This window comes from Scophthalmus maximus, chromosome 21 (genome assembly GCF_022379125.1).
Source record: "Scophthalmus maximus strain ysfricsl-2021 chromosome 21, ASM2237912v1, whole genome shotgun sequence".
Taxonomy (NCBI): domain Eukaryota; kingdom Metazoa; phylum Chordata; class Actinopteri; order Pleuronectiformes; family Scophthalmidae; genus Scophthalmus; species Scophthalmus maximus.
This window is the reverse complement of record NC_061535.1, coordinates 7,656,053-7,676,944: the sequence shown is the minus strand read 5'-3', so window position 1 is coordinate 7,676,944 and position 20,892 is coordinate 7,656,053. Positions and strand designations below refer to the sequence as shown.

Below are 20,892 nucleotides of genomic sequence, written 5' to 3'. Positions count from 1 at the left end.
CTGAGAAATAAACTTGGGGTGAAAGTCAGCTGTCGGAGGCTCTGTGCCTCGGAGTGTGTGAGAGCAGGGAGGTTGGACACTGTGCGTCTCTGAGGCTCTTTTTCAATGAGCCACTTTGGAGCTTTTATTTTCTTCATCGTTCGATCGAATCGTGTTTAACCCTCACCGGTCAAAAACGTTACATTTGGCTCTGAGGGATTTTAGTTGTTTTTTTTCCCGTCGTCTCCACTTGTGTCCGTGGCGCGGGTATATACCGGGAGCCCTCCTCCATTCCCCGGGAGCGGTGGCGACGAGCGGGTCGCTTCTGGACGTGCGAGTCGTCTCCCTTTTCCCAAGATGTCCCGTTTCAAAGCGGATCTATTTGGCTGCTGCGGGCTGCACGACGGCCGCTCCTCGGCGTTGGCATGAAGCACTGGAGACGAAGGTGAGACGCGCTCCTCTGCACATTTCCTCTCATTCCGCCGGTCTGCAAGTGGCTGCGTCGGGGCGCGCAAACTTTTGAAGCTCTGCTGCGACGCGCGCCGAGCGGGTGGTAAAACTGTGCGTCGTGGTTAGACAAAGTGAGCCGACTGTTCTGAGAACAGGCAGGCGTTTCCTAATGTTGATGGGGGTTTTTTTCTTCTTCTTTTGAGGTGATCTTTTTTCTTCTTTTATTCAGAATTCAAGCTCACATTTCCCATGCGCATGGACGTGACACGAGCGAGACGTTTGGTGCGATCACCTGAACCACTGGCACGTAGCGCCCCATGTTGCGTCACACATTCTCTGACTAAAGTGCCTTTTGTACCATTTTATGCAAAACTCACCTGTAAAGAAAAATGAAGGGCAGGTGGTCCAAAGCATTTACACCGCGAGTCTTTTGAGATGAATAATTTATATGTGCAGATACATAAAAAAAACACTCGATTCCTTGTCTGTCAATAACACGGAGCACGGCGCGTCCTTGTCACCTATTCACTGTTATCTTTCTCATTTTCTAAGAGCCGACCTTTTTCTTTCTTCCTCTCTGACGATCTCAGAGACTGTTACAAGGATGGCACGGGTCTGGCTGATGGTCTGGCTGATGGTGCGGGGGTGGCCGGGGCCTCTGGGCCTGGAGACGCCGCTGCTGCAGCACTCGCTCGTTTATAGAGGCTCGTCAACGTGCTGCGGGGTTGACCTGTGCGCCAAGTGCCACGACCTGACTCCTCCACGACCCCCCCCCCCCCCCCTTCCACTGCTTGTGGGAATCAATTAAGGCGTGAGAAGGTGGCGTGGCCTCGTCTCCAAGTCTCGTGAAACATCTTCGAGCCTTTTATTGGGAAATTAAATGCAGGCCTATCGGTGAAGATAAATAAAGGAGATCATTTGTTTCCCTATCGCCAGTCTCTGTCTCACCCTGAGACTTTGGATGTGGAATTGTAACAATTTCAAGACCCCCCCCCCCCCTTCCCTGTGGACATTCCATAATTGCTCAGTTAACCACGGTCAATTTAAAGCTTCATATTTTAGAATGGCACGTGCACTTTACGCACTGAGGAAACGCGTCCCCCTATTAATATTATTAGTTTATCTAAAAGAGGATGTTCACCTTCCCTTCAATTGCGCCGCTATGTTGAGTTTAATTTAGTTTTATGGGGTAGATGTACGAATTTTGAGAGCCAGCAACTGAATTTCGTTCTGATTCGTTCTACCCATCTATCTAATAAGCAATAACCGGAATGAACACTTAACACTCTTCTTCACGTGTTAAGATGTTTTTGTCATAATCGTCAAGAGTCATATATTTTCCTCCTTTTGTTTGACCCGGAGGCAACCACCCATTTGAAACTGTTAACCCTCACAATATTTGTGAACAAATATAACGCGACTCGGTTCAACTCCAGCAACAACAACAAAAAGGGGTTCAACTCCAGGCGATTGTCCTCCCTCCCTCCGGAGCTGCTGACGGGTCCCGAAAGAGGACGGTGTGCGTGTAGTTGTGAATCTGTGTGGGTGGGGTGGTGGAGACGGGCTGCAAGGGTGGGGGGGAGAAACCATAGGTGTGCCTGTGTGGGGTGGGGGGGGAAACGAACGAGCTGAGTGTGCGTCTCATCTAATAGAGCCTCGGAGCGCAAATTCCTCCCCGTCATCTCCATCTGTGCGGTCGGTGCTGCGCCGTGCCCGTGGAGCCGGGAGAAGACGCGTTGGTGCGAGTGGATGTGCTCAGCAGCTGAGGCTAAACTGGTGCGAGTCCTGTCCCTGGTGAGTGACTGGAAACAAATCACAGGAGAGAGAGAGAGAGAGGGGGGGGGGGGGGGGACGAGGCTCCGCGCACGCAGGAGTCTTTGGGGACGGAGGGATTCAATAGACGGGGCGAAAAGAGGAGGGACGCACGGCAGCAGCAGGTCAAAGTTTGTTTTGCAGTAGTGGGTGTTTTCTTTGCTGTGGACGGCAACCGTGCCTTTTAGAGCGGCGCCGTGATGGAATGACACTTTTGGAGAGAGGACGATGGACACTTTGGCACCGGAGCTCCCGCTCAGAGAATCCTCCCGTCCGCAGCAGGCGCGGTGCTGACTGAGCCCTCGGGGCGGCCATCAGTCATTTGTTCTTCAAGTGGCAGGGATATCCTCAGCCCGATCGTCCCCCCCCCCCCCCCCCCCCCCCCCACCCTCCACCCTCCACCCTTCGGTCGCCGGGCCACAGCGAGAGATGGTGCGCACAGCGATTCCTCCCCAGACACCGACGCGCGCACTCGTCACCTCGCCGGCGAGCAGCGCGTCTTGAAGGAGAGCCTCGTCCTGCGTCCACGCTCAGTCCGCCGCTGGGAACTTGTTGAGCGGCGTCCGGGAGCAGAGGGACGCGGCATTCAGGTGATGTAAGTTTGACCCCCTTTTCCCTGCCAAGTTGACTTTTTGCGTGTTGAAGCGTGGACCGCCGGGCTCCGGCCTGGCTTCGCAGTGGACAGACACAGCACTGACAACTTTCCACATTTTCTGAAACAAGAAGAAGAAGACCTTGTCAGAATTGAGACGCGACGCGACCTTGGACGCGTCCATAACTTAACACCCATTTCCCCAGGTCATTCTTTTCGAGGCGCCCCCTTGTGGAACATTTACCTAATATTAGCCTACCTAAATAATGACATTTGACCCACCGTTAATACGTCATGATATGATCAGCCTATGACAGGGACAGTGACAGTTGTTTCACAGCCTCCTGTGAGTCAGACTCTCTTTGCACAGCAGTCGATGGCTGCACCTGCTCTTACCTTGTGATATAATTAATTACAGTTATAATCTGGAAGACACACGCATGATTTCACCTTGGCCTTGTATTGGATAATAACCCAGCAATTATCCTTTTAACGATTTGCTCATATTAACCGCTCTCGTTAAACTCGCCTGCCCCTGGGTTCAGGGGGAATGCGGGGGGCTGAATGGATGAACATACTGTGCATTTGAAGTAGTATTTAGAAAATTGCTACCACAGCTCTTCCTTTCCCAGGACCGACTGCAGATGACTGACTGATCATGTTAGATGGAACACTGCAACCCGCAGTGTCAGTCAATAGTAGTTAGTGCATGTTTGCTTACTGTGATTGCAGCCTGATTTAATTTGTTTTACTCCTCTGGTGGAAGGGTGGCAGCTGTCATATGTCTCCCTTTGTGCGGTTGAAGCAGCTGTGGCTTTAAACGTGGCGGCTCCGACCTCTTCACAGCCTGAGAGAGGGCTACAGTACCTGGCTGAGCACATTCTTCGGGGCTAAAGTGGACATTTTGAGTCGGGCACACGTGTCACCGTGGTTGCAGAATGATGCTCGAGCAGCCTTTTAGGAAAAGTGTCTTTAATAATGCATAAGGTGCTCCCGTGGCGCAAAGAGAGCATGCTCGGTGGCGAGGAGAGGCGGAGGAAGGAAGGGAGGGAGGGTGGCGGAGGCGAGGTCTCGTCTCACTGTCTCATTGGGTGCCCTCTGCGTCGCTGTGTATGTGGCGCTGGAGTAATTGACGCCCGAGGGTGTTCAGCTCGACTCGGGGCAGCGTCGCCACAGTCACCCTGTCAAAAGTGCTGCTCACGCACACACACACACACACACACACACACACACACACACACACACACACACACACACGTGTTTACATGTGGCAGCTTCAGCAGCTCAGGGGGATGGGGATGGGGGGGGTGCGTTGAGTCAGAGTGATAGAGGACCGTGGCAGATGCAGCTGGTGGAGGCAGGTCGAGCACGTCTTGAGCACTCAGGGACACGCTCGCCCTCAGTGGCCTGACCTGTGTGGATGTGAGGCTGCGGACGTGCCCTGGCAAAGGGATGACTACCCCGGCAGGGCTCAAGCATGGCTTCTCTTTTTGATCTATATGACCAAATCTGAATTTTTACTCTAATTTCCAGGATAGAAAAGCCTCAACAGGACAAGAAACAAAAACTCCCGAACTAATGAAAGTCTTTTGAGGGTTTTAAACTTGTTACGGTTTGAGTTTTTCACAGATCACTGATTACTTATCACGTCGCAGGTGGAAAACAAACCACAAAACAAGCCCAGTTGTGGATATTAAAAGGCCTGACACGGGCAAACCATTTGTCTCGCGTCAGAGCAGAGCCAAAGCTTTGATTCCCTCTGAATCTGCCCACCCATCCCCAACGCAGTCGGTTAACCAGCTGTCAGCGCTCCGCACATTCACTACCTGTCATCATTATTAAAAGATCATAAGCCTGCCGATTCAAGGTGGCGACATTTTAAGGAGTGGGAAAGAGCTCTAAGTGATGGGCCGACTCGGAGGCGAGCCCCGGGGATGCATTATAGGCATGCTCGCTCCTCTACAGGAAAAGCTGCCTGTCATGTTTGCAGGACCATGCTCCTCTCTCCATATGTTTATTCATGAGGACAGCGGCCCGATTGGCAGGTTGTTAACAGGCAAGATTAGGGATCATGGGAAGGCAGGCAGAGAAATCTGGTGAATGGAGCACAGAGAGTAGGCAGGAGGCTTATATATATATATATATATATATTTTTTAATTTTTTGAAGCCCGGCCAGATGCTATCTTTATCCATCTTTCATCTGCTTCTGACGGTCTGCGCCCCCTGTCTTTCTGCCCCACTCTCTCCTGCGCTCTTGTTTCTCTTTTAGTAAGGCACTAGTGGGGAATATGAAGTAGGTAGAGTCAGAAAAGATGAAAGTAGGTAGAGACAGGACAGAAGCGGGGTCAGAAACTGCCCTGGAAAGTGCATTAAATGCGTGAAATTAAAAATGAAAAGGGGTAAAAACCCCTGAGATATCAGTGAAAACCGTGTAATTGTGCCACCTTACACTTGGCTGAGCACATCCTTTAAAGCTCAAATGAACTTTTTATTATAATTTTTTTTCATAATTTCAGGTAGTTTTTAATTTGGTGAACCTCTATATAGTCAAAAAGTCAGGTGTGAAAATACTGCCCCCTGTGGGCCGGCCACATTGGATGATTCTTGAGAGATTATGGCTTGAAAATCTGACCGGTGGGAAAAAAAACCTAAAATAAAAATTTGCTCCTTTTGATCAAATAAAAACATCAAAGTGCAGCCTGGAGCCGTGGAAACCGTTGGCAGCACACAGCCAGCAGCAGGCGAAAGTGCTGATCCCCCACAAACCTCTGGTCCAAAAAAAAAAAATAGGAAAGAGAAGAAAAGCAAAATAAAACAATCAATAGGTGCAAGAATTGAAAAGAGGAACGGTGGGAGAAGAATAGGTTGCTGACAGAGGAAGGGAAGCAATTCTAAATTAAGATGTGTTCACCTGCAGAAGTCTTGGAGCTAAATCGAGGAAAAAGAGGAAGAGCAGGGTGTAAAATGAAGTTTGTGTTTATTTGTTCTTTGGATGATATGCATGATTTACAAGTGGCTCCCTCAATAGTAAAGAGCTGCCCCTGGGACACGCGTGTAACATTTCCCCCATGGTTTGGAGAAACACTCAGTCACGCTCGAGTGGCCCTGGGGATGAAATGGAAGTGGACACCAGGGGCTGTTTCTCAGGCTCAGGCCCAGGCAGAGACCGGCGAGAGGTTGGGTGTAATGGGTGGCGGTCTGGTCGGTGGGTGGGTGACCTCACCTGGCAAACAAACCCTCGCAGGCTTTGTGAAAGATTCATGTGTCTGAACATAAAATGGACCTTGCGAGTTGCGGCACCGGCAGGTTGGTACCTGCAGTCCTCCGTCATTTCAGGCAGGATGTGAGTGTCCAGAACTGTATATGGTTTAATGGAATAATAGAATGAGGGTCCATATTAAAATAGTAGCCTTGAAGCTGCAAATTGCTATTTACTTCCCCCCCCCCCCCCCGTCCTAACATTCAAACAGTATTTGGATTAATATCTGTCATTTTTATTCAAAAATGTATTTTGCTTATTGTTAGTGAAGTGAACCTTACGGGACGTTTCCATCAGGTGAAAATATAATAAGAAAAACACCAATATTAAAAACTACAATAACTTATTAGAATCTTTTTGTTTTCTGGCCGCCACCGTCCCTCCCATCCAGCGACCTCCCGCTGTTCCTGTAAGTGTTCATCGCTCTGCCTACGACGCAGTGTGTGTATTCCTGTACACGGCAGAATTTCAGACTTCCTGTGAGCACGCCTCCTCTGATGTCCTCAAACCTTGATCGATGGTTGGAGGAAGCGACCTGCCCTGAAATAAACCCCCCTTTTCTCACTTAAAATGCACATCCACACGTCTCCCATCTGCTCCGCTTTTCCTCTCCCTCACCCCGACTCCAAGGGGCGACGGAGGGTTATAAGCAGGGAGTAATGAGAGGAAGGGGCCGCTGTGTCCAGGGTGGTGAAGTGATAATGACCCCACTTTTGTGATCTCTGTTGCTTGTTATCGAAGCCTCGCCTGTGCTTGTTGTCTCATTACCCATGACTCAAGTCTCTCTTTATCCAGAGGTTGCATGTCAAGCAGGCACGCACGCACGCACACACACACACACACGCCGACACTTTCCGGCCATCCCTTACACTCTTCCTTAACACGGTAATATTATGTCTCTTAATGGGAACAGGGAGCTCAGTGCCAAGAGTTCCTCTGGATAATTGGCTGCTTCCTCACCTGCTGACATCTCCCCCATTGACATTCTTACATTTTACATTTAAGGTGCTTCATCCCCCCCCACCTCATCTTTCTTCCTCCGTCCTCTGACTTGCAATGCTTGGTCTTGTATCTTTTTTTCTTACATATTTTACATTGCTCATTTTGATTCATATGATGGATTTTTCTTTTGCACTAGAATTAATGTAATTAAATCCTGGACCTATGCAACGGTGTATGTATAACTTTTCAACTTGTATACGTTTTTCTGTCATCATCTTGTTTCTTTTTTTTTGGTAAAGTGTGTTCTTTTTCATGAGCATTTGCTGCGTTCTATAGGACATATCAAGACTTTGCTAGCTGATTCTGGCTGTTTCATAAAATGATGATTTACATTTTGCCAGATTGAAATTACTCTGAATGGCACAGGTTGAAAATATCTGACATGGATCTAGCGTATTATGCTTGGTTTAACAATGTGTCAAATTTAGGGTACCTTTTAATGGAGCTGAAATTGTCACTTTTGCACAATCACATAAAGCCATATGATATTACTGGAGAACACGATCAGTTGTTACACACAAATATTTACGTGAAAAATCCTGCTTGATTTTTCCAGTAATGAGAGCGATGGTGAATCAAAAGCGCTCTTCCTCTGTTTCCTTTGTAATAATCCCAAGAACATTAGCAAGGTACATGCTGGCTGTAGACCTTTTTAGGTCAATTAAAAAAACAAAACAGAGGAACAAACGCCTGTAAAAGAAGATGGTTAGTGTTTACGTTTCAGATTAGTGCCATTGAAACGAGGTGTAGGAGAAAATGTTATCGAGCCTCATGTTTCATACTGCCGGTGTTTTCTGTACAAAAACTTTAGACGAAAGGAAAAGTGAGGCCATGGCCCACAACAGCTGGCAGTTATAAATGGATACGTCGTGTCCTCGGAAGTAAATCACTGTATGTGATATATTGCCGTGGCTCCTGCTGTGGACAGATCTACCATCCAAGAGATGAAACTTGAAAACAGTCACCAGATAGTTATATTAACCTGCAAAGTGGGACTGTATAAACTGAGTGGCCACTTAAACTGAAACTCTTGTCTTGAAATTGTCACTTGACACAATTGCTCAGTGTTCTCAAAATATAAAAACATTTGGTATAGATGGCCGTGACCATTTCCTCATGCTCCTGATCATTTCAGCCCATGCGGTGTCGGGTGTTTGCGGTGTGGGGTAGCAAGGAGTGTGAGGGAAACTGTAACACTGTGCCTGTGTGCCACTGTTTGGAATGAGGGTGTGGTGTGAAAGCAGCAAGATCCAATTAACCCTGATGGCATCACTTACTGATTTTTTTTCTTTGTTCTTTGGTGCACAGCAACCATCAACATGGTGCCCCTTCCTAACACCCATCCAGTTTTCTATTCACACACACACCTTTCACCCACATCATGGCACCAGCTTGTGTTGCCACACTGTCAATATTCAACCGCTCCTACTGTTTCTCCTTTCTCTGCAGCCAGATCGACACACAGGACCAGGGCCATGACTGACAGCCAGGCGAGCTGAGGAGACTTGTCACTCATCTACCTATCAGCGTGTCAGGGGGGCTATCTCATTCTCACCTCCCCCTCTTCCTCCACCTTGTCCTCCTCCCTCCCTCAGCCCTCTCCTCTTATCTTCTCAATGGGCTGGTAACCCTCATCGTCTTCGTCGTTGAACCCCCACTCCAGAAACCAAGAGGGCGAGACGTAGTAAAAACGAACTTCTGAAGACACTTCTGCACCGACCATTCCCTCCACCTGAAGGGAGTCTGACATGTCTCCTCACTCCAGCTGAGCGAGCCGTAGAAAGTGGGAGTAGAAGAGGGGTCCTTTTGTCCACACGACTTCAGAAGGAGATACAGCTGCTAGAGGAGGAGCTGAGAGAGGACCAGTCATGCGTTTCCATTTAGCGTTGACCCTGCAGGCGCTGTGGACTGGTGTTTGCCAGGCGGCCATGCAGCACTACCCGGCAGCATGGGGCCACTACGACGTATGTAAGTCCCAGGTGTACACAGACGAAGGCCTGACCTGGGACTACATGGCCTGCCAGCCCGAGGCGGCAGACATGACCCAGTTCCTGAAGGTTACTCTGGATCCCCCCAACATCACCTGCGGAGACCCTCCAGAGACATACTGCGCCCTGGTGAGTACAAGCAAAATTGAAGAAAGCCCAAAATCTTAAACCTCAAAAAGAACAAAGTGATCCTAGTTCCAAAAAAATAATAGGGCCGCATTCTTATCTGTGTCTTTGTATCTTTTACTGTGTCTAGTCGACTTACTCTGACCACATAGCTGTAGCAGATACTCTCCGAGCCTGTGTTGCTCAGATACGTAGCAGCAGATGTAGAACTGGAGGTCTGTGCCCATTGACGTCACGCTCTGCTGTTTAGAGAGCTGACTCTCAATGTGTGTGCAATGCAAACGCTGTCTGATGTGCTGTTGACGCTGCCTACTTCCAGAAAACACTGCATATTGTGACTTAAACAATGAAAACGGCCCGGCGTCTCGCTCGCACAGAAATGCAGCTGCCTCAGTCGCTGCGATTTCAAAGTGAGGAGGCGGAAAAAAATTCAAACTATCGCTGGATGAAATTCTAAAGTTGTGAAGAGTTGGACTAAAAATACATACATCAGTATGCATGAGAACATTAGTGGAGCACTGTTTATGTGCAAATACACACGGTTAGTTTAGCACCTTTCCCGATGCAGTGCTATAAGTGGTCATCGTTTCCATTAGCCCAATATAATATACATATAATAATATTATTCAGTGTCAGCATTCATCAATGATTCTTGCTCTGTAGTTTCGGTTAAAAAATGTCTTAGTGTGGCTCTACATGGATGTCAGCTGCTTGAACCTGCAGGCCATTCATAGTCCTCAGAAGATGAATCGTGTAAGCGTTGGCGCTGGTACGATTTTTTCCCTCTTGAGCGTAACCATGAGTTCAACATTTGTGGTTTTGAGTTCCACATCTCATCATCTAACGGATGGACTTGTCATGAAACATGGTACAAACATCCCTGTGGTGTTTCCTTGGCTTTTTCTGGTGGTGCCAACATTTTAATTAGTCCAATACTCCGATACTACGATGTCATCAGCCTCAACCGTACTTTGTATTAAGGACTAAGTTGTCAGCATAAGTCAGCTTGCTAATTAGCATTTAGCTCAAAGCCCCGTTTTGCTGGAGTACAGCGTCGTACAGCAGCCAACATGGCTTCTGTTTTCTGAACAAACCAGAAGCATGATGTTCTTTCTGTGCAACACGCGTGTGTTTTTCTTTTCATGGATTGGCAGCAGGTTTAATCATTATTGTTCTGTTATGTGATTTTTTTTTTGTATGGTAAAATTGATCCAAATAGCATTTTTTTTTATGTGTTGTGCTTAATGTGTTTTTATGATTAGAACAATTTAATTCTAATGAGGCCTTTTAAAATGATGAACCACTTAGCTCCTTTTCTGTTTAATTGCATATAAAGCTTGTTGAATCACTGAGCAAATTTGCCAGGATTGACTTGTTGATAAAAAAGGCTCCACATTGTTGCACGCTGTTAAAATCCTGATGCCTCAGAAGTGATGTTTTGTTGAATGAGAGAGATTAAAAATTTAAACAGTGCATTAAAAAGCACTGATTGGTTTGAGTGGTTTGCCCTTTGAAGTTTCTCTGATGCTGTTGATTCAGTACATTACATTGCAATCGTGAAAATCACAAATTCCTGCTGGAGCTGAAAAGAAAATGAGCACGAGATGCATATTAGGTCAAGTATTTAATTATCAAACCGCCCTGCTGCTTACTCCGGGTCCCTTTCACTTTGAAACTCTCAGCTGGTCGCCTCAGATTAACGCTAAATGATGAGTCCATTTTGGGCCCACGCGTGTTACCAAGTCTTCAAAGATTCCCTCAGAACAAACGCACGCCTCACTCCGACGGCTTCAAGAGCTCTTCAGATAAACAGTCAGATGTTCCAGGAAAAGTAGTAGCCTGAGGAGTATAAATAGACGGTCGCATCAGCAGAAAGTCAGCTGAGAGCAGAGAGGGATTAACAAAATACAGATGACAAAGACAGCGACTGAATGATCAAGAGAGGAGGGAACGGGAGCGAGCATCGGGGAGACAAGAGACTCAGAGGACTCTGTGAGAAACAAACTGTGACTGAAGAACTAATATCTCCTGCGTGGGGCGGGATGGAGGCTCCGAAATGTGAATTATTCAACATGTTTTGTAGCTAATGTGTTTTATTCATAGGACACATTATTCAGCCCCGACATCTCTCAGGCACTTTTTGAAAAACGCTGACTCCCATGATCGGCCAAGGTTGGCTGTAGGCACATGGAGTCGGGGGGAGAATTGAGGTGCCATCAAACAGGCTGAGTGGCCCCCGTGACCTCTGAGTGAGCCACATTTGAACTCGGACGTGTGAATGGTTTTGGCTTCGTGGCGGCGGTGTCTTGGTTTAAAGTTGGCTGGATCGCGGGTGAACGGCGGTCAGCCGTGTCTGATTTTCCGCTGGAGCTGGTTCTATTTCTGGACGCACATTTGAAACTGAGTTTATTACTATTATTATTGCCAGCCTTTTAACAGTCTGATGATCGCTTATTGAATTAGCGGGAGTTTGTCGCGCACCGCTGCCCTCATCTCTCCGGCAGTGATCGGAGTGCTTCAATTAAAGAGGCGGCGGTTAGATCCCACATAACCATTTCCTCCCTCTACTGTACTCTGCTTATCACCGATCACACCAATAGTGAAATATGACCCCTGCCGCTTACCATAGAGTCTAATTGGTTTATGTTTACCCCTGGCAGTAACATGGCTCCAAATCAACATCGAATAAATATCATTGATATTCCAGCTACTCAGGCTGCCAGTATGCTGCTACAATGCCAATAGTGGTTTGTATCGTAAGTCATATCATTGCAAATTCAGGACAATTATCATTAGGGCCGCGTTATCGGAGAATTTCATCTCTCTGTGTAATTGATTTTACGCTCACAGAGGCCGTTGCATCTCAAAGCCTGTAGTCTGCTTCCTGGAGCGCTGGAGGTAACGGACACCAAAGCCTGACGAGAGGAGACGGAGACAGAGGGAGAGGCAGCAGCTCGAGGGCGTGGTGCTTATATGAGCATGGTTATCTCAGGTTGCGGCCTTCGTCCCAGGGTCACAGATAAAGGAAGAGAGCATCCCTCTCTCTCTCTCTCTCTCTCTCTCTCTCTCCTCTCTCTCTCTCTCACACACACACAGACACCACTGAAGACTTTTCAGTCTGCCTCTGACCTTTTCCATAGCAATAAGCTGGCATTCACTGAACTCTGGCACACGAACCTGCCATCATATGAGATTTCACCGTCCCCTCCAGTTAGACTCGGAATGGCCTTCAAAAAACATGGACAGGTTTGCACACACTCAAAAACGCTGATGAATTGGTGTGTGCAGGCTTCAGGAGAGCAGCTTTCCCTGTGACGAAGCTGATTTTTGTTTCCAAGAATTACTAAATGACAGCTCTGATTGTGAATTCTGAAAACCTCCAGCCTTGAGACCAAAAAAAAGGTTACCTGGGGAATAATGAGGTCAAACGGTTTGATGCACATGGCATTACACATAGGTGTAACTTCATAATTTATAAAACATTTTAAAAGACGCAGGCGCGCGTGTGCGTGTGCGCGTGAGTGTGTGTGTGCGCGTGTGTGTGTGTGTGTGTGTGTGTGTGTGTGTGTGTGTGTGTGTGTGGGGCCTCACACACTCCCATGCAAGTACTGAATGTCTCCATTTGTGCCATCAATTTACAACCAGGAAGTGCTGATGAATGCTGAAACCTGAGTCCCGGCAGGCCGGTGCATTTCATAGCCAATCAAATCTAAATGAGGAAACAAAGCAGATTAATAAAAAGGCCGTGTGGCATGTGTCTCCCCCCCCCCCCCCCCCCCCCCCCCCCCCTTGTTTCGCACCAGTGAGAGGTCAAGAAAGCCTTGCTATGGTAAGAGAAGGTAGATCACCGGTGCATAATTCTTCTGCCTGGCTAATGAGAATAGTAACGCGACGGGCTGGTTTAAGCTGTGAAAAGTGGTCGCTGGGCTCTTCTCTAACCATGTGGTATTTATTGGTCCACTAAAGCTGCAGTGTGGAACGTGTATTCATTTTCCCCTCCGCATTTGTACTCCGTGTGAACCGGTGTTGGGCTGAAACTCTCTGATAAATTATGTCGTCAATGTTTGAGTCATACTATATATCGTTTACTCGTGTAGAAACTACTGTGTAGTATGTTTGGTGGCTGGTGCAGTGTGCTATGCAGTGAGGAAAAGGAAAACACAGAAAGACACATCGAAGATGAATTGACAGACCTCAACAAACAACCGCTTCCTTCCTCTGGTTTTTATTAAGTGAGACATAATTTCAACTCTTCAGCATTAAGGACCCAGACACAGGCTTGTGTACAGTAAGATGAGGACATTTGATTTTTTGTGTGAGCGGTTGTAATCTGAAGATTAGATGTAAGGTGTCACTTCTCTTTGGGGAGGCATCCGCTCAATGTGAAAGTCATGGTCTATGGTTTAATCATTATTAATAAAAACTCCCCCTTTTCACATTAAATCATGTCATTAGATGGATCATTTTTCAATAGCCTTTTCGAATATGTCCAGCACTCGAGCAGCACTCGTCATGGTGCCTGCTGTCTCTGTTAGCAGCCTCCTGTTGGAGAAGTTATTCAGGCCCCAGTAAAGGATAATTTAGGTTTGTTGGTGAAGATGCGGTGGGCTCCTGCTTACATTGTACAAATCTGACCTTTTTCTAAAGCTGATTCTGATTAGAGGTTTCAGACAGACAAAGCGTTTTAACCCCCGTACCCCCCCCCCCCCACACCACCACCACCACCACCACCACCACCACCACCACCACCATCCCGCTGTGCCGCCTCTCAACAGGCTCCATGCTGACATTTCCTTGAGAAACAGTGCGCTGTTAGCAGCAATATGCCTCATCTCAGATTGTAACACTCAGTCAACGTAAGGGTTAGAGGAGATGAAAGGAGGGGGAAAGAGACGGCGGCTTTTTTTTTTCAGGGCTACACTCTCTGTGACATTCTGTCTCATGAACTTCTTTATCCTGCGGTTTTTGCGAGGGGGTGGGGGCGGGGGCAGATTGCAAAAATGAGCAGAAAGACAGCTCTTCCGACCTGCACATTCACATTAGAAAAGGTCACTCTTCAGTTGCATCGTTGCAATTAAGCAGCATTGAAAAAATTAATTACTCATTCGGTAGAACAGTGTAACATCAGAGGACTAAGTCAGCCTGATCCATTTTACGATTTCTGTCATCTTTGCCCCACCAAACCAAATCAATGCTTTATTGAAATTTGTAATTCACGAGTTCTTGCAGCACAACTTATTGTTTTTTTTTTTTTGATTAGTGATAGATGTCTTGCATTATTATTTCTGGATAATTCCCCAACAGGGAGCGTTTGTTAATTTTTCATACATGGCCTCAATCTGTGCTCAAGGGAATAAAGTTTTTCTTTTTTTTAAGTAATTTAATGAATTAGCATAATCAACACTCTACAGACATTTTCAATTTAGTTAAGGTAGCAAACTTGATTGCACTTGACAGAAAACACTACAAATGCTTCAACTTTGAAATTTTAAGATTTCTTTCTTTTCATTGCCAAAAAACTGAATCCCCTTGGGTTTTGGATTCAGTTTGTTGTTGTTCAGTCAGTTGTCACAGTTTTCTGAATTTTTATAGGCAAACTTGACCGTTCAAAATAAATAATTGGCAGAATAATCAATAAAAATAAGAGTTGCTTGACACCCCAGCTGCCAAATTACCCTAAAAATGCTGCTACTCCAACACGCCGTACTTGTCCTGTATAGCCAGGCAGAAGGTAAAGTAGACTCCATGTTTTAAGTTTTAACTCCCCAAGATTTGAAGTTCAAAACATTTTGAGGACCATTGTGAAATAGACACAAAAAGACAAACGGAAATCATATTCTCCTGTGGGTCCTGAAGTTGTCAGCTCCAGTACTGGCCTCTTGGAAAACCTGCAGCCTGCTCACCTTTTCTCAAGTTCCCCTAATCTGAGCCCAGCAGCATAACAAGCTTTCGTTTTGTAGCTTGATACATTCAGCTGAAACACGACCAGTGCAGTGAGAATAGGTCGAATACTGTCTCACGCAGCACAGAGTTGTCGGACAGTCAGACCGCATCTATCCGGCCGGTGTGAAGGTTATACACACTGCAGTCACGGGAGGCTCTCATCATATTCTCTCCGACCAAACCTGTCATAAAGTTTGCATGAGCGTCGGGCACTGTCTGAATTTTTTTTAATTTTCTTATTTCCTCCAACCACTCGCTCTTCCAGGCAAACACAGACTTGTCAGCCAGCCCAGACCGGGCTCAAGAGAAGTCCATTAAACAGGTGTTGGCAGGAAAACCCACACTTCCTGTTAGGGGCATGTTGTGGCTCAGTATGGTTCTCTCTCTCTCTCTCTCTCTCTCTCTCTCCCCCTCTCTCTCTCTGTCTCCCTGTCTCTCTCTCTCTCTCTCTGTGTGTGTGTGGACTAAGTGAGGAAAAATCCAGCCCTTCTTGTTGTTTGTGTGTTTGTGCCAAATTTACTTAATGATTTTCTACATATCCAATTGTATCTTTTGAAAACTTCCAGAACATTATACTGTTAGTGTGATCAGGTGTTATTTATTAATCTTCTGGATCATTAGGTACCGTAGAGACGTTAGTTAGCTGCAATAATAAATCTGGACAACAGATCGAGAAAGCACAATTTTTTGCCAACTGCCTGTTGTCGCAGTTTCGTTAGCAGATGACTACAGACCCGAACTGCGGCCGTACAATGAGCTGAATGGATTGTAATATTGTTGGTGTTGGGTTTTAACAATTCCTTTGACTTGTCTGTGGTTCTTCTCACCAAGTGGGAGATTTCCTCAAGTTGCAGCCCGACGTGAACAGTTGTTTTTTTGGGGGTCTTTTTTGATGCTTGTAATTTCATGACTCATTCACCTTTCATTAAGAAGTTGAAACTGATGGACAGTGTAATGGCGATAGAAAAATGATACCAACCCGTTCTTATATTGGTCCCTTATAAGCCTTGCTTTCACCATGTTATTCTTTTGGCCAGACGGAATGCGATTGTCGTGGAAAAACAACGACTCAATTTCAGTCGTCACAACGTGACCCATCGCGTAATCAAGACAAGGAAGAGAATAGCGTTCTCCCTTTATCTTTCCCCAGTGACAGAAAAAATGTCAGACAGAGACAATTCAACCTTTCATGATAAAAAGAATCCTGTTGACGGAGGAACAAAAGCAGGCGAAGGAGAGAGACAGAGAGAGAAAGAGAAAAAACGAGTGAACCTCGTATGGGCATTCACTCCGTGGAGACAGCTCCGGGACTTGGGAGGCTTCTGAAACGACATGCAGTTTGTCTTCTGTCTACTAGATCAGTAAGTAACACAACCAGATTGTCATTGATTACCATTGATTATTTGTTCAAATTTAGATTTTTATGGCTTTTCTGCTTTTATTAGTACTCCATAATGCTAACGCCGTTTGTTAGTGGTAGGAGCCAGAAAACAAAGTGGGCGCTTCAGCATACTGTACGTACTTCTTTCTTCTCCTCCGTTATCTCCAAAGTGGTAATCATTTCCTCAAGAGCTCTGAGGAAAAGTACCTGCGTCCTTACTGGCGTCTTGCGACTGCAGCGTCTTTACGACAGTGAACAAACCACAATACCACCTGGAACCGCTAGAGGCACGAAAGTTGTCTGTTGCCTTTTGAACCAAAATGACGTGAAAGTGGCACCTGCCCGGACCGTCCAGCTCTCACACTGCAAGCGCTACAAGAGGGATGCTCTTCCTGCCATCTTCAGCAGCAGCGTCACCACAGGATCCGCACAATTCTCAGCCATTACCCTTTCTCATCATTTTCATGTGGTTTTGTTTTGCTGTTTTTCAGTGTGAATGGAAATGAGAGTACTGTTTAAAAAAATAAAACAGCAAACAGGAGGATGTGTTCCTTCCCAGGGAGAAGAGTTTGTGAAAGTAAAAGTTGGTGAAAAGTTGGTATGCAGACAACATCAGGTGCTTCTCTGTGATGTTGTGCCGTGCGAGCGCGTGACTCGTCTATCTGGGCTCCATCAAGGTGCTCAGTGTTGCCTCACCGTTTACACTGCCACAACAAGATAACGGGGGGCCTCCTTGACTCCCGCCACCCACAGGGTTTTGTGTTGACTTTTTATTTTCAAAGTTTGGAGGAAAAACATCTCCTCCTTTGCCATGAAGTGTGGGAGGAGAGCGGGGAGAGGTTGCAGAGAGGAAAACCTCCATGTCCGTTTTAGACTAGGGTTAATGTTTCATTTTGGGAAACGAGAGCATGTTTCACCCTCATTCAGCTGTGGTTGCCAGATACTGAAATGATGAATTCCCAGAAAATTATTATTGAATATACGTCAAGGATGAAATGATCTCTCATGGCTCAGATTTAGCCTCAGAATATCTTAAAGGCTCTCGCTATTGACTACAAGTCATCCAGAAATAAAGCATTGTTGCGTGGTTAAACGCGCACCGCGCTCCCTGAATTGGAGGACTCATGCATAATAGGAACCAACCGTATGGGCCTCGCTATGACACAGGGCTTTTAACAAACCCCCTTTTGTCTTCGATCACTCTTTGGGCGCTAATTCCCCTGTGTGGTAATGGGGGCTTTGGACCTCCCCTCCCTCCTACATTATCCACATCTGTGCATGTGGCTCAGACAATAGATGGAGGCACAGCAATGGGCTGCTGGAGAAATCTGTTGACTTTTAATTGAACTGTGAACCTCTGGCGCAGATTTCCCAGAGCTCACTATGTCGAACTCTGATTTTCACAATATCGCCGTCCCTCTTTGGGACATGGCTAATAAATGGCAAGCAAACCACACACACCATATGCAGGGCACACTTTTTGTGTGTGTGTGTGTGTGTGTGTGTGTGTGTGTGTGTGTGTGTGTGTGTGTGTGTGTGTGTGTGTGTGTGTGTGTGTGTGTGTGTGTGTGTGTGTGTGTGTGTGTGTGTGTGTGTGTGTGTGTGTGTGTGTGTGTGTGTGTGTGTGTGTGTGTGTGTGTGTGTGTGTGTGTGTGTGTGTGTGTGTGTGTGTGTGTGTGTGTTAGGGCCTTCTAGTATCAATTGCAGCAGAGAAGTGGGAATATTCTCAATGGAGTTATCCCATTTGTATCCATGGTGGGTGGGTCAACCGTGGCACGCGCTCTTCTACTCAGCATTTCAAAGAAGCAGCATCTCCCGTCCTCTATCTGCACAATAGAAAAGTTTTTTGTATGTGTGTTCTTCTCTCTACTGTTCCCATTTGTGTCTGTATCTACAACCACACCACAGGCTTTCATGAATTCTGAACTGCAGCTCACATCTTACTGTTTCAGATGACTGTTCACATCTATTTTAGGATGCAAGATACAGTGTAGGCCAAACCAATGTGAACTGCTGTGCAGATGTAAAAAAGAAAAAGAAAAGAAAAAGAAAAACAGGGCTGTGCAAAGTAACTGTTTCTTAACACCACTGAGCCTCTCACAGCCAAATTGCAATCACACCATTGTTCTGATCATTGTCTCAGGTGAGAAACATTGACTCACTGTCATGGCAACACTGACAGATCCACACAGCAGCATTCAAATACAAGTCACATGTAGGCCAGGTACCCCGGGATCAGTTTTGTATGACGTACTCATGTTGTCTTGACAGGTATCGAAAATTGCAGTGCTTTGCCATTCCAGACACATTAGAAACCACCAGAAAAGGAGGAACAAACCTCAGCAAAGTGGCACCTTCAGCTGCAGCCTTTGAAAATGCAGAGCACTTCGCTTGCCATTTTATTTTATTATTTTTCCCTTTTTCTTACTTTCTGATACAAAGTGCCGGAAATTGAGGTGAGTTAACATTAGAAAGCAGTATGGAGGCTATGTTGGAAAGGTTATGGGTTTTGCCTGAAATGGTAAGGAGATTTGTGTTGCCACCAGGATGTCATGTTTCCATCACTGCCAATCGGAGTTGGTGCCTTCAAATGCCTGTGACTACTGCGGAGTCGTGAGCCATCAACGAGCGCTAATCGTACCCTTCCTCACTGAAGCCAGATGTTAGTGGGTCCATTGTTGTCCAGTGTGAATGGAATCAAATGTGTATGTAGATCTTGATGTCAACACAAGACCATTTACAAACGGGAACAGATAATGTGCAGTCATTAATGGTTTTTGAAGGCCAATTGGCAATCACTATAATTGCTGTTGTTGATTCAAAGCACTGAGGGCTTCTTTCAACTCAGAAGGATGAGTTGAAATATTCTAAGTGGAAGCCACTTTGACAGAAGTTGAATGTAGCCTGTTTGGTCTCACCGCCTCTCCTCTGGAGCATTCCTCTCCTCTCCAACAGCTCTTATAGGCCCATTCTGTCATGCTGCTTGTTTGAGGGAAATGTGAGGCCGTCACCCTGACAGGCTTCGAAAACGACTCCTGGATTACGTTGACTGACAGCTCCCAAACCCTAAGATCTGTTGTGTCTGGCCCGCGCTGAGCAGCGGGCAAACTCTGAATCAATATCAACGCTATCACTGATGGAAATTGAATGCTGAATCTGGACATGATTGCCCCCTCATGAACTACCTAAGAGCGTTTTTTTTTTTGCTGCTCATCTCAGGTAGTTTTCTCAGAACAGACAGCAGCTGAGGGTGTAAAGTTTGTTGGGACTTGCACCTTTTTTTAAGATCAAAAATAGAATTCAGGGAGATGAGAGGCCACAGATGCAACTGTCTTTGGAGCGCAGCAATGCTACACTTTTGAAACGATACTTCACTTTCCCGTGAGCTCGGCTTGATCCTCACAGAGAGGTAATTTGACATGTGCTGCCATGTATCATTTTGGTTGACTACTTGTCGACTCTAACAGGCTGGATTACTAGTTCAAAAGAGACAGCTGACTACAACGGAAACACTCAAACACATGCAGGGGTTACACATTCTAAAAAATTGCACAACTTTATGAGCTGTCACTGAGATTTTAAGCCATTTCCACTTTTGGGAGGGCTCCAAAATGGCTGCACGGTGCACTGCCCTGCACATGACAGAGTTGCTTTGTAAGCTAACACCTTGCCCCGCAGAGGGTCAGACTCGCCGCACACGACGGAGGCCTGGAGGATGAGCTGGCTTAATTAAAGAAGGGGAATAACCAGTGCAGCTATTTACACCTAATTCTGACATAAATCTGCCGTTATCGCACTGGAGAGACTGTCCTCTCCCCAATTTAGGAAGTACCCAAGAGCTTTTCCTTAATAAGCAATCTTCCTGATTAAGAAGAGGCAAGAGTTGCAGGCTCCTTCTGCGGGAGAGAAAGGGACAGGAGGAGCTGAATTTAACTAGAGGGGAGGCAGTTAGCAAAGTGCCATCATGGATATTGAGGCGGTTAGCATTTTATTAACCCGAGTCAGGACAGAGGGAGAGCAATTGGTAAATTGGGTGTAGACTTGCAGTGTCTGCAGGACTTTGGCCTGAGGGTGCTGGGATAAGGACACTTAGCATTTCCACCCCTCCATCTCCCGAGCCGTCCGCTCAGGCAATACTGTCTGCCTCAGTCTATTGCTCCGCTAATTAGCAACTTGTTTTATTTCCTCCGGCTGCTAAACTAGTTTCAGTCATTTTGCTCAGGCCTCAGTGTCGGGAGTGAGGATGACGGGCACTGGAAACTGCCCGAACAAGGTGCCAGGCACTTGTCACACCACGCTCCTCTGACAAGGGTGCACGCGGTAATCTGTTCATTATGTTCGCAAGGGCGGCGAGCGATT

General features: G+C 46.5%; 1 protein-coding gene across 13 annotated transcripts in view; it reads left to right on the top strand.

Annotated features, from left to right (window-relative positions):
• The window catches only part of ntng1a (netrin g1a), an 83,914-nt gene continuing 63,022 nt past the window's right edge, over positions 1-20,892 (top strand). For 4 of the 13 annotated variants that reach the window (XM_035619125.2, XM_035619123.2, XM_035619122.2 and 1 more), the window contains exons 1-2: positions 10-424; positions 8,545-9,212. In XM_035619125.2, coding sequence (XP_035475018.2) covers positions 8,964-9,212 — 249 coding nt within the window. In that variant the 5' untranslated portion in view covers positions 10-424; positions 8,545-8,963. Of the gene's footprint in view, positions 425-2,627; positions 2,837-8,544; positions 9,213-20,892 lie in introns of those variants that run through there. The other 9 variants (XM_035619117.2, XM_035619116.2, XM_035619126.2 and 6 more) reach the window with 7 other exon arrangements.